The sequence below is a fragment of the Chrysochloris asiatica genome, unplaced genomic scaffold (assembly GCF_000296735.1).
Source record: "Chrysochloris asiatica unplaced genomic scaffold, ChrAsi1.0 scaffold00021, whole genome shotgun sequence".
NCBI lineage: Eukaryota > Metazoa > Chordata > Mammalia > Afrosoricida > Chrysochloridae > Chrysochloris > Chrysochloris asiatica.
In genome coordinates this window covers 17,049,769-17,063,433 of record NW_006408539.1, presented here as the reverse complement: position 1 = coordinate 17,063,433, position 13,665 = coordinate 17,049,769, and the positions used below count along the sequence as shown (strand labels likewise).

General features: G+C 40.2%; 1 protein-coding gene across 1 annotated transcript in view; it reads right to left on the bottom strand.

Annotated features, from left to right (window-relative positions):
- SERPINB11 (serpin peptidase inhibitor, clade B (ovalbumin), member 11) overlaps positions 1 to 4,911 on the bottom strand; it is a 17,378-nt gene extending 12,467 nt beyond the window's left edge. Inside the window, exons 1-4 of the mRNA XM_006837540.1 lie at positions 4,744 to 4,911; positions 3,527 to 3,586; positions 2,152 to 2,280; positions 457 to 574 (exon numbers count right to left, since the gene is read on the bottom strand). Of these exons, the coding sequence (XP_006837603.1) occupies positions 457 to 574; positions 2,152 to 2,280; positions 3,527 to 3,586; positions 4,744 to 4,911 (475 nt within the window). The remainder of the gene's footprint in view (positions 1 to 456; positions 575 to 2,151; positions 2,281 to 3,526; positions 3,587 to 4,743) is intronic.
- Positions 4,912 to 13,665: the final 8,754 nt, after the last annotated feature.

Below are 13,665 nucleotides of genomic sequence, written 5' to 3'. Positions count from 1 at the left end.
GGTGCCGACTCGATGGCACCTAACAACAACAACAACAAATAAGTAGAGTCCTGGTGTGTCACTGTGAGTTAATGCACCAGACTGCAAAGCCATTTGGCTGCAAGGTCGGTGGTTCAAGCTCACCAACTGCTCCTCGGAAAGCCTATACAGGGTCGCTATGGGTTGGAATTGACTCGATGACACTTAACAACAACAAATAAGTAGAGATGAATTTCATAGCAATGGAATGACTTTTGTAAAGAAAGGTACATATTCTAAAGATGTCTGCCCATCAAATTACTCTAAAGACTCAATATTATTCCAACAAAAATATTCCTCCATATCTTCAATTGTTGATCTACCTATGTGAGGTCCAGACTTCACCCAATTTCCTTGTTATAATTTACTCAAGGGGTTAACGAAACACATCACAGATAAAGTTTGGAGACACCTTTGAGGTGTGTATCTTATCCTTACCATTGGTTTTACTTTCAACCCAAGCATTAATGGTTTTTCTTGTTACTTCTGGAGAGTGTTTAAAATCAACTGTTTGCTGCTGGGCTCCATATAATTTCTCAGAACAGTTTAAATATTGCTGTAAAAGAAAGGATAATAAAAACACAATGATGAACAAAAAGAAACCAAGCCCACTGAGTCAATTCCAGCTCATAGCAACTCTATAGGCCAGGGTCAAACTGCCCTGATGAGGTTTCCAAAGTAATCTTTATCAAAGTAGACTGCCACATCTTTCTACCTCAGAGTAACTAGTTGGCTCGAACTGCCAACTTTGGATTAACAGCCAAGTGTTTAACCAATGCCCCACCAGAACTCCTAACACAAAGATGGTGTAAGGAAAACAAAACCTTTACTGTAATTTGTTGTTTTGCTTTGTACTCTCTTAGAATTAAGAAAGCAAGTGATACTATAGAATAACCAAACTTTTCTGAACATTCTTCTTAGAAAATGGTTGGACCATTTCACTCTGTCCCTTTTCACAGCAGACAGGAGGAGTTACTGCTCTTGCTTCTAGACAGGAAAATGAAAACCAGAGAGGTGACACCATTTGCTGTCTGAGGTCTAAGAGAAAGTTAGTGAGAGAGTCTCAGTTGTACAGAAAGGTGACTTGGGAGTATTTAACACTTCCCCAGTGGCATTTTATCAACCTCCCTATGGCATGTCCTGGAATCTTGGAGTGGCACTGTGTGTTAATGCGCTGGACCACAAGGTCGGTTTAAATCGAAAAGTCGATGGTTCAAGCTCACCAGCTGCTCCTCGGAAAGGCTATACAGGGTCACTCTAAGTTGGAACTAACTCAACGGCACTTAACAACAACAAATGGCCAGTCCTAAACAAAAGCTGTAATAATAATCATACACTCTGATGTCGATGATTGGCATTTCTTCAACTTTATGTAAAATGTGAACAAAAGCATCTTCAAAAAGTCTCCATTTTTTTCACCTCTTACATATTATTCAAGCTAAAATGTGCATAAATACAGCTTCCATGTGAAGAGCCTAGCCCTCTCTTTTAACTAAATGCCCATCTCTCAACTCCTGCCATGTCTCATTCTCGAGCCACCATCGGTTAACATCCATGGCCCATATTCCTAGAATCATGACCTGTCTATTGCCTCACCGCCAAGACAACAACTAACCCTGCATGGACCCAAATGGAATTGTCCAGGATTCCATTGGTCAGGCCTTGGGGACACACCTGTATAGCTCAGCAGGATCGAGTATGCCACCGCAAACTAAGCAGGATGATCTGAGACTTAGGAATATCGCAGGTTTGACATTGACTGCCTACTCCTTGGTTTGCCATTTGTCCATATGGACTTTTTTATATGCCTAAATCCAGCAGCGTAGTGGTTACAAATCAGGCTGCCAACCTCTGGTTCATAGGAATAGTTGGTAGCTACTTTAATTTGTCTTTTACTCTCTCACCTTGGTTCTTAAACAACTCAGGGAGTTTTACAGAAGAAAAATGTTATGTGACATTTTATGACTTCAAATGGGAGTTGGTAAACCCATGTCATTGAAATTCTTAAGTCAGCTCAAATTTATTCCCTTAAAGATGAATGCTACGTGACTCTTCCCACCCCTCAATGATTCTATGGTGTGAACTTCAGAGATGTGCAAGAAAATGGTTGGCCACCATTCCAGATGGGCTTACCTGATGGAACCCCATCACCTTTGTCCCGTAGAGTCTGTTGGCAATGCTGAGGGTAGAGTTGGAGTCTGCTTGGTTGATTTGAGAGAATAGGGCTCCTAACTGAGAATGAATCCTTCCAACTTGGCTGCACTGAAGCATCAGCAAACAAAGAATGGTGCATTAAATTGCTTGGTTTCTTGCCACTGGAAAATTATTAGTAAGGCAAAAACAATTTCTTGAGATAAAGTCAGTAAATACTAATAAGCAAGGACTTGAAAAATCATTTCAAAGCATTTTTTCCTCTGGTCGTTCTCTAGTACAACTGTCTTATTATTCTGTGGATTCTAGTTGTAAACCTTGTAAAGAATCACAAACTATTGTGAAAGACATGTGCAGTTGTTGACCCTAACAGTTACATGCAAACACAAAATTTGACATAAATAATAACATCTTAGTTGGGTATTCAGGGCAATAATCTAAATTGTCTTGCACCATTTTCTTTATGGAATCATTTGTCTTCTCGATCACACTCTTTTCAAAGTTTCAGTTTTAGTGAAAGTGCAGAATTGCACTGAACTGACCTTACACAGCCATCTTTCCCTAAGTGATAACAAGTCTAGTAGAAATTCAGCTTTGAGGAATTCAAAAGATGACTGAGAAATTATGCACATGATACAGATAGGTCTCTAGTCCCGAAAACAATCATTTCCAAACATTTGCCTTAACCTTCAAATAATAAATTAAATTTTGTGATGTACTGTTCTGTGAATCTAGATGCATTTATTTATTTATTTATTTATTTATTTATTTATTTATTTATTTATTTATTTATTTATTTTAAATCAAACATGTAACTGTTTTCATGTGAGAGTTCTAGATAACTTTTATGTCCAAAGGAATCCCACTGGAAATAAGTCGGGAGCCTCACCTCAGATCATGTGGGTTGGGGACATCAGACCTTGTTTTCCAGGTGTCTAATTGTGTGGCAAAGCCTGAGTCCTGTCTCAGTGCCCTCACTCTACTGAAACATCTAACACTACAGGTGAGGATGGCAGCTGGACATGGGGAAGAGTCCATAAAAGAACAGAAACGTTAGCATAAGGCTGGCAATAAGGTAATAAAGTCTGGAGGACTTTTCCTATTGTTATTATGCTAACCTCTGTGACTGTCAAGAAGACTAAAGGGGAGACAGAAGGGAAGATTGTTAGCACCCTCAGGAGCCAACCAGGAGATTTCATTCAATTCCTAGAGCCCTCAGGAGCCAACAAGGAGACTCCATTCAATTCCTAGAGCCCTCAAGAGCCAACCAGGAGATTCCACTCAATTCCTGGACTATTATTTCTTAGTGCTCTTATGTTAAAGGCCACTTGACAACTCAATTATGTTTCAATCATACCTTAGATGAGTCCTTAAACTCTGGTTTTAATGATCCTACCACATGACTAAAGTGAAGCACCTAGAAAAAAGAAAGGCATGAATTGGCATTACAAGCAATGTTCCTTTTCTAGTTCAGATAAAGACCAACAGTAACAGCTAACATTTCATAATGTTATGCACCCAAGTCCTGAACTAATATAATTTAGCCTGCCCAATGACTTCATGCGTAGCTACTATTACTCCCATTATATAATTAGGGAAACTGAGGTCAGGAAAGATTAAGTGACTTGCCCAAAGACATCATCAGGCTCCAGGGACTGGGCATTTATACACTAAGCCTTCAGTCCCACTTCCAACTGTTCTCAGGGTTTTTTCCATTATATATCATCTTTTATTTCTGTAGAAAGTCAAGAGGATGACACTAAACAACTCTCTTAAGATACTTATAAATAGCTTTGCTCCTTTCTTTCTTTATTCCATATTTCAATGGATTTTTGCTATTTCCTTGCACTTAAAGTAGATATTGTGCTGAGATGGTGTCCATAGGGCTGTATAAGACATTATATGGTTTCCCCGCACAATATCTATTTCAAGTGCAAGAAAATAGCAAAAAATCATTGAAATGTGAAATCAAGAAATAAAGGAGAAAAATTGTAAGATATGTAAGTATCCTATAAGTTGTGTAGTGACATTTTCTTGACTTTCTATAGGGATAAAAAGTATATAAAATGGAAGGGAAAAATCACAGAATAGCAGTCTATGTAACCTGAAAATCTGCCTCTCTGAGTATAAGTTTTCCCATCCATAACCCATAATAAGGGTTAACCCATTTCCCAACCCGTAGTAAGGTTAACAATCCCTATCTACCACAGACTTGTTATAACATTTCAATGTAATAATGAAGACTTACAAAATAAACAACTTGATAGCTTTCAAAATATCCTATAAATACAAGTCATTAAGTTTTTATTCTAAATTTACCTGCAGAGGACAAGACTAGAGGCACACATGTATTATCTATCACATTTAAATCATGAGAGGAGGAACTCAAAAGTAAGCTACAGAGATTTATTTGTGGTACCATGAAGATATAATGGCATTATTAAGTGATTATTCATTTTTTAAAAATATGCTTTGCTCAAATGTGTTGCATGTTTCACAGGTTGGCCACTCCCTTGGTCTAAAGAGGCAAGGAAAGGTTTTTCAGAGCATGGGGACAATCTCGGTCATAATCACCTTCTCCATTTGCATTGCACTGTTTCTTCTGGCGCCAAGGAGGATCATACTTAGGGCATAAAGCAGACTCAGGGGAGAAAAGAAGATGTTATCTCCTGCGTTGTTACTGTTCAACTCTTTGAAGACATCAAGGCAAAATTCAACATTTGCTGTGCTGAGGGAACCCATCGTGTATGCCAACCACTGCCTGAGAACAGAAGGGAAAATAAGCATGGAATGCCCATGTCATATCTCAAGTTCAGTTACTCTATTTCATGACTATAAGTGCTTAAGCACATTGCTTTGTGGGAAATCATATGCACGTATCAACTTCTGAGGAGTGAGGGCTAAAGAGTAGAAATTACAGGAGCTTTAGTTTCTAATGAACCAAAGATTTCCTGTTCCTTTCAATCAACACTTCACAGGTACCTCATCATCTAAAAATGTAATTGTTCCGGAACAACAAAGCAGAAGGGATTGGCTCTCTGGGTTCTTGGTTTCCATGCACTCAAGTATTCCTCATCTAGGAATTTGTGTAGAGAAAATCATGAGATTCATGATCTCCATCAGTCCGGCTATTTTCCCACTAGGCTCCTCACCTTCACAGCCTAACAGAGGGAAGCTCCATGTCCGTCATTCTTGCACAAACAAGTTGATAGTTGATCAAGGAAATTTATGCAAAATTATTTGCACATTTTGATCTCCTACATGGGGCCTCATTCCTTGTATCCCTCCATGAAGGCAATACCCCCACAGGTAGGCACTATCATGAGAATGCTAATTGCTCAGTGGTAGGCTTCTTGCCTTCCAGGAAGGAGGCATAATAAGCCCCTGTGATTACCTTGTGTCCTTCCAGAAAATCTATCAAGGTGACCTCCTGAGAATCCTAACAAACAGTCACCATAACCTTCTGAACTGACCTCCCTGCCTTGAATTGAACTGGTCCAACAGATGCCCCCATAAGTCACTGTTTAGATTAAACCTTTTTTTGAAGGCACCATAATGAGGCTAATGTGTCAGACTGCAAAGTAGTTTGAACTGCAAAGGCAGTGGTTCAAGCTCACCAGCTGCTCCTTGGAAACCCTATACAGGGTCGCTGTGGGTTGGAATCAACTAGACGGCACTTAACAACAACAATAATGAGGCTAAAACAATTATATTAATGAGAACTTGTCTTCAACCACCCACTGATCACAGAGATGTGTTTAAACACATTTTGTTTGAAATAAACCCGTGAATGTATGAATTGAAAACCTAGTAGCCATACTTTTCTGATTTACCCTTGTATAGTAGAGAAATAAAAGTTCTAATTAGTTTGACTAATTAATATTGCCTAGTTGGTTTCCAGGAAGAGGGACCTCATGGAAGACAGAACTCTCAAGGCACATAGACCACTATAAAAGTTCCATGGGCCCCAGAAAAGACTCCACCCATGGTACAAGAGCATTATTTGATCCCCCAAAGTGGAAATAACTCAGAAATTTCCCTCAAGTATACATTTTATGCTGGTTTTACGGTGAGAAAATTACCTTCCAAGAAGGAGAAATATGTCATCTGGAAGTTGTCATGGAAGAAAGGGAGAAGAAAAATGTCCAAAATTATAGTCCTTGTAGGCTAAGAAAGGAGATTTTCAGAAATGAGGAAATGTAAGGAGGGAATATTGGTATTAAACAACTGCAAGTGGACAGAGATCTGGATATGTCCTTCTAGGGGAAATTCATCTCCTTATGAACCGGAATACCGTCTGAGTAGACTCTTAGCTTTTTCCCAATGACATACTTTACCAGGGTTTGTGCCTACCTCCCTCCTCTAAATCAGGGCTAACCTTTTACTCCGACTCTCTGTCCTTCACACATTAAAAAGCTCACATATGCTTATTTTCTGAGAATTTCAGAATACACACCTTACCGCACACACGCAGCACTCATCCACAGAATACACATGTTATGTAAGAGATTCATTGCAAAACCAAGAGGAAACTGAAATCCAGGAAAATAAAGACATTCTTCCCAAAGCATTAAGTTATTAAGAAGTTCAATCCTTCTGAGTTTCAGAGAAGTGCTTCCAGGCACTGATGCCAACGGCAGCAACAATAGGGTTCCGATGTGCTAAACAAATCAGCGATCTGGAGTCAATTTAGCATCAAGAACTTTAATATGCTTGCTACCCCTGACTTACAGATGTGTTATGCACACATCACAGTATCCAAGTAAGCCACACTCAATTACATCATAAGCAAATCCCTCATTTGGTTAACACATGCCCAAGTCAACACAGGATTTTACGGCTCCTATCTGCTCCCCTTTGACATCCAGCACAGAAAGAGTTGTCTTTACCTTTTTGCTTCCTGGTGGTGAAGTGGACAGTTGGGCAGGAAAGATTGACACTGTGTCCCTCAAGAGGAAATATAAAGCCTTTGCTTTTTGCTCCTCCCTTTCCACTATGTCTTTAGTGACTCAGTTTGCTACCTGCTGAGGAGGACAGGTTGTCCCTGGAATGGCCACTGGAAGTGCCTTAAACTCCAGATGCTGAGGACAGTCAGTACTTTCTGTAGAAGTATCTAGCTCTTAACATCCACCTGCCAAGCTGGTGTGGGAAGACTTGCAAGCCAAGCCTGCCTTCAAGAAAGCAAGCATCAGAAGAGGGCAGCAACACATCAAGTTGGCAGTGCCCTAGCCAACATTCCAAGGACTGCCTATGCCAGTGTGGATGGCACAAAGCCACTCAACAGGAAAGATTCCAGCTGTGACAGACACTTCCTGCCCCCAGGCAGATTCATCCCAAAGTCTCCTGGGCTCTCCCACATGGACCTTGTGTTTTTATGTGGAGCTATAGCAATCTGCCAGCAGGTAAATCCTGTCCCAGAAAAAGAACACAGGAGGGAGTCCAAGCAGCAGTGATTCTGTGGTTTCAGTTTAAAAGCTTGGTAGGAGCAACAAGTCACACCTATCCAAAGTGAGTTCAGAGACTGTGGTGTGACTCAGGAGTGTGAAAGAAAGAATGTAGACTAGGAGGAGGGGTGAGAACTCAAGGCAAATAGCATGGGGAGTGGCCAGCTGTCGACAGGCCAGTCTAGTACACACAAGAGACAGTCCTGCGTTACAGGTGATACCATTGTCCCACCTGGGACAGTAGTAGCAACTGTACAGCTCTCTTGATGTGAGAAAGTGCTTCATGGTATGTGATTTTCTCCTCATTCTCAGGGTGTCTTACATCTTCCCCTGGTGACGTGGTGGCTGTGTGCCGTGGTGGCTGTGTGCCATGGTGGCTGTGTGCCGTGGAGTAGGTTCCGACTCATAGCGACCCTGTACAGGGTTTCCAAGGCTGTAAATCTTTATGGGAGCAGAATGCCTCATCTTTCTCCTGAGGAGCAGCTGATAGTTTCAAACTGCTGACCTTTAGGTTCACAGCCTGATTTGTAACCATTATGCTACCATCTTTCCTTACTCAAAGTAAAATCAGCCTACAAAACATTGGAATGGAAACGTTAAGTTAAAAATGATGGTTGTGCTCACAAAACTCTCCTAAAAATAGTTTACTACAACCAGCTATATTGAGCTGAAGCAGATTCTAAATATTTCCAACCTTCCTCTGCTCAGTACAAATAAGTTTCCCAAAGTAAGCCAACTCCAGCTGGGGGCCTAGGAGCCTCTTCCTACCAACAGGACTGACCTGCCCTTCTTTATCTTGTTTCAATCTTCTTAGAGACTCAATAAAAAAAAAAAAAAAGAACTGAATATCTTAGATTTTTGCTAACTGAGAATTCAGCTGATTAAAGAACTCTTTACGTGTTTGGCTAGATTGTGTCCTTTGTTTTCCCTATTAAAGGGGAAATAATTATACTTGGTTCCTGATTTTTTTTCCTTCCATTGGAAGGACATCCTTAGCATCATACTCTTGCTCTCCTGCATCCTCCCCAAGTGTCTTAACCAGAATTCCCTCATTCCGAGTTGTAGATAAAGTCTTCCTTATGGACAAGTCATTTATTTGGAAGCGATCCTAGGGAACAGAAATATGAAATAGATGAGAGTGGAACAGATAGAAGGGGACAGCTAATACAAAGATTGGCATCAAGTTGGTTGCTGGTATTGGATCCCACAGACTTTCAGAGGAACGTTATAAAGCATATCTCAAAACAGTTCAACCACAGGAAACATGGGGGAAGCACTTCTCTGCTGGTTTTCATTCCCATTGGTCAAGGATGTCCCTTTGGGTGTTAAGTTAGGAGACCCTGTACAAGTCTCCAAAGTACACATCCCACACCAAATTGTCAGTAATCTCTGGGGCTGGAAACAAGATGTGAGGAGAGGTACCATCACATTGCAACTGCCCAGAGCATGAGCTAGATTAAGATGCAGAGAAGGTAAGAGAATCAGAAGAGGTGTACAGGAAGTGTCCAACACAGTTAATGTAGCCTATTGGTGGGTTTGCAAGAGGAATTGCCCTTCAGTTTCTTCTGTGGGAATGAGCTGTCTGAAGGAAGTACACATTGTGGTCTGTTTCTCCTACCTTGAGTACCCTTGTGGTAGAGTCCCACAGTGAGAGGCCAGTATCCTTGTGACTAGGCTGTTGTTGTTGTTGTTAAGTGCCATTGAGTTGGTGCCGTCTCATAGCAACCCCATGTACAACAGAATGAAACACTGTCCGGTCCTGGGCCAACCTCACAATTGGTGCCACTCTTGGGCCCATTGATGCTGCCACTTTGGCAATCCATCTTGCTGGGGGTCTTCCTCTGTTTCTCTGATGCTCCACCTTACCAAACATATCCTTCTCCAGCAACTGGTCCCTCCTGACAACATGTCCAAAGTATGAGAGACAAAGTTTGGCCATCCTGGCTTCCAAGGAGCACTCTGGATGCACTTCTTCCAACACAGACCTGTTTGTTCTTTCAGCAGCCCATGGCCCTTTCAATATTCTCCTCCAACACCATAACTCTAATGCATCAATTCTTCTATGGTCTTCTTTATTCAGTGTCCAGCTTTCGCATGCATATGAGGTTATTGAAAATACCATGGCTTGGGTTAGGTGCACCTTAGTCCTCAAGCTCACATTTTTGCTCTTCCACACTTTAAAAAGTTCTTGTGCAGCAGATTTGCCTAATGCAATACGTCGTTTGATTTCTTCGCCCCTGCTTCTGTGAGTGTTGATGGTTGAGCCAAGAAGAATGAAGTCCTTGACAACTTCACAGGAGTCTAATTCTGAGGATCAGAATGAGAAAACCCATGTTAGTTCACCCTTACCTCTTCAGCCTTGTGAACAGGGACAGGATTTTTTGCTAAATGCCTGACATTTAGTTTTTCTTGCTGTTAGGCACCATCAACTTGATTCCAATTTATAGTGAACCTATGCATAACAGAATGAAACACTGTCCAATCTTACATCATCCTCACAATTGCTGTTACATTTGAGGATACTTTTGTTATGCCACTGTATCAGTTCATCTCGTTGGGGGTCTTCCTCTTTTTTGCTGACCCTCCACTTTTCCAAGCATGATATTCTTCTCTATGGATTGGTCCTTCCTTATAATATGTCCATAGTACAAGAAATGGAGTCTGGCTATCTTATTTCTCCGGAGCATTCCGGCTGTATTTCATCCAATAATCAACTGATAACAACATTTTCTTTTTACTAACAAGAAAGGAGTTCGGGTTGGGATATGAGACGAGAGATAATGGCATGACATGACCGATTTTGAAAATGGGGGAAGGGACTGATCACAAAAGGCTTCCTCACTGAGTACCCAAGCGAGGCTGGAGCCACACTCTAGCAGTGATACAAAGTGAAGATGAGATGCCAACAAGTGCATTTTGCTGTAATTTGCAAAGTTCCTGTTTCCCAGGCATCTGAAATCCCTAGAACTTAATCCCCACAATCAGTCCCCATTCTTTGTGAAAGTTTTGTGATGTTTATGACAGGATAATTTTTAAAAGACAACCTCTTCAACTATAAGAATAAGAGACTCTTATTCTCCAACACACAAAGCAACCCTTTCAAAAGAAGTTTTATCACGTGAAATTCAAAAACTTTAAAAACAATAACCAGAGCACAAACTATTTAGCCAGACTAGCTCTTGGCAAAGACCCAGGTATGCACAAAATAGAAGCATATGATCACAGCCTCTTGGAACCAAGAAAAACAATCAACACTATGACTATTTTATTGATTTTCCATGAGGCACAAAGAGACTTTGAACTATAATGAGCAATGCTGTAGCAAATGTATGAGCCTTCGCCTTGTTACTTTTGTCTGTATACTTGGAACTTTTTCCTCAGGTAGGTCAAAAGGAATCTACTATTAGAAACATAAGTTAAAAGAGAAGCTGGTCTTTTACAATCCTATAAATTCATCAAAAGATACCATTGAGAAACTTGACAAACCACAGACTAGGAAAAAATATTCAAAATGCATATACCTGTAAAGAGCTTTGTATCCAGAATGCACAAAGAATTAGAACTCAACAAGTAAAAGATTAAAAAATAAGCAAAAGATGTGTACAAGTGCTTCACTAAAAAATAGAGATGCTGTTGTTGGGTGCCATCAAGTCAATTCCAACTCATAGCAATCCATAGCAACTCATAGCGACCCATAGCAACCCATAGCAACCCCATAGCAACCCCATAGCAACCCCATAGCGACCCATAGCGACCCATAGCAACCCATAGCGACCCATAGCAACCCCATAGCAACTCATAGCAACTAACTAAAACTGCCTGGTTTTGTGCCAGTTTCACAATTGTATAAATGGCCAATAATCACATAAGAAAGGACCGACTACTAATCACCAAGGAAATGCAAATTAAACTCACAAAAACATATCATTTCTCACCCACTAGTACGAGTAAGGAGTCCTGGTATGGAACTATGGGATAAGTACTTGACTACAAGGTCAGTTTAAACCACAAGGTTGGCGGTTCAAACTCACCTGTTGCTCCTGGGAAACCCTATACAGGGTTGCTATGGGTTGGAACCGACTCAATGGCACTTAACACAACTGAATAGTTAGGAGTAAACCAAAAGACTGACTATACTAAATATGAAGAAAAAATTCAAGCCTCAAGTTTCTATGTGCAAAATCTTAAAGGTTTCTATGTGCAAAATATTTTACAACACAGGCAGCATCAAAAGAAGATAGAAGGAATACACAGAGTCATTGTGCCAAAAAGAATTAGTAGACATTCAACCATTTCAGAAGGCAGCATATAATCAAGAACTGAAGGTATTGGAGGGAGAAATGCAAGCTGTATTGCACTGGTGAAAAACAAGCCTCCAGGCATTAATGGAATACTAATTGAAATATTTCAACAAACTGAAGCAGCCCTGAAGGTGCTCACTAGTCTATGCCAAGAAATTTGGAAGACAGATACCAACTATTTAGGAGACATTCATATTGTACCCATTCCAAATAAAGGCAACCCAATGGATGGTGAAAATAATTTAACAATATCATTAATACCACATGCAAGCAAAATTTTGCTGAAGACAATTCAAAAATGGCTGCAGCAGTACATTGACAGGCAGCTGCCTGAAATTCAACTCAGATCCAAAAGAGGACATGGGACAAGGAATATCAGTACTGCAGAGAACACAAGAAAGATGTTTACCTGTGTTTCATCCACGTGTAAAGGCATTCTATTGTGTCAATCATAACAAATTATGGATAACATTGCAAAAAATGAGCAGTTAGAACACTTAATTGTGCTCATGTGCAACCTGTACATCAGTCAAGAGGCAACTGCTCCAACAGAATAAGAATATATTGAGTGGTTTCAAACCAAGAAAGGTGTTAATAATGGTTGTATCCTTTCACAATAGATATTCAGACAGCAGGCTGACCAAATAATCTAGGAAGCTGGACTAGATGAAGAAGAATGGGGAGTCAGGATTAAAGGAAGACTCATTAACAAGCTGTGATACACAGATAACAAAACTGGCTGAAAGTGATGAGGACTTGAAACATTTCCTGATGAAGATCAAAGACTACAACCTTCAATATGAAATATACCTCAACATGAAGAAAGCAGTAACCCTCACAACTGGATCCATAAGCAACATCATGATAAACAAAGAAAAAAATTGGAATTATCAAGGATTTCATTTTACCATCAAATCAACACCTCTGTAAGCAGCAGTCAAGAAATCAAGTGGCATATTGCATTAGGCAAAAGACCTCTTTAAAGTGTCAAAAAGTAAAGATTTCACCTTGAGGTCAAAGTTGCATCTGACCCAATCCATGGTATTTTCAATCTCCTCATTTACACGTGAACACTGGACAATAAATAAGGTACACCAGAGTAGAACTGATGCGTTTAAATTATGATGTTGTTGAGGAATATTGAATATACCAAGGAATGCAAGAATAAACAAATCTGTCTTGGCCAAAGTACAGTCAGATGCTCCTTAGAGGTGAGGATAATAAGACTTTCTCTCACATATTTTGGAGATGGTATCAGGAGGAACCAGTCCCTGCCTGGTGAAGTAGAGGGTGAGTGAAAAAGAGGAAGACCCTCAACGAGAAGGATTGATACCATGGCTGTAACCATAATTTCAAAAATAACAATTGTCAGGACGATGCAGCTCAAGATAGGATTTTATTCTGATGTTCATGGCATTGCTATGAGTTGGAACCACCTTAATGACACCTGAAAACAACAGAACAAATGCTGGTGAGGATGTGGAGTAACCTGAACTCCTACACAGTGCTTATGGGGATGTTGAAGGGTATAATCATTCTGGGAAATTCCAGATTCTGAAAAATGTTAACCACACAGTTATCTTATAATCATAAGCCTAAATATAAGATGCAAAGCTATACAACTTTTCAAAGACAGTACAGGAGAAAATCTATGTAACCTTGGGTTTGGCGATGAATTGTTAGATATTGCTAGTTATAGTTAGATATTGTTAGCTATTGTTAGTTCCTGCTCACAGCGACACGATGCACAA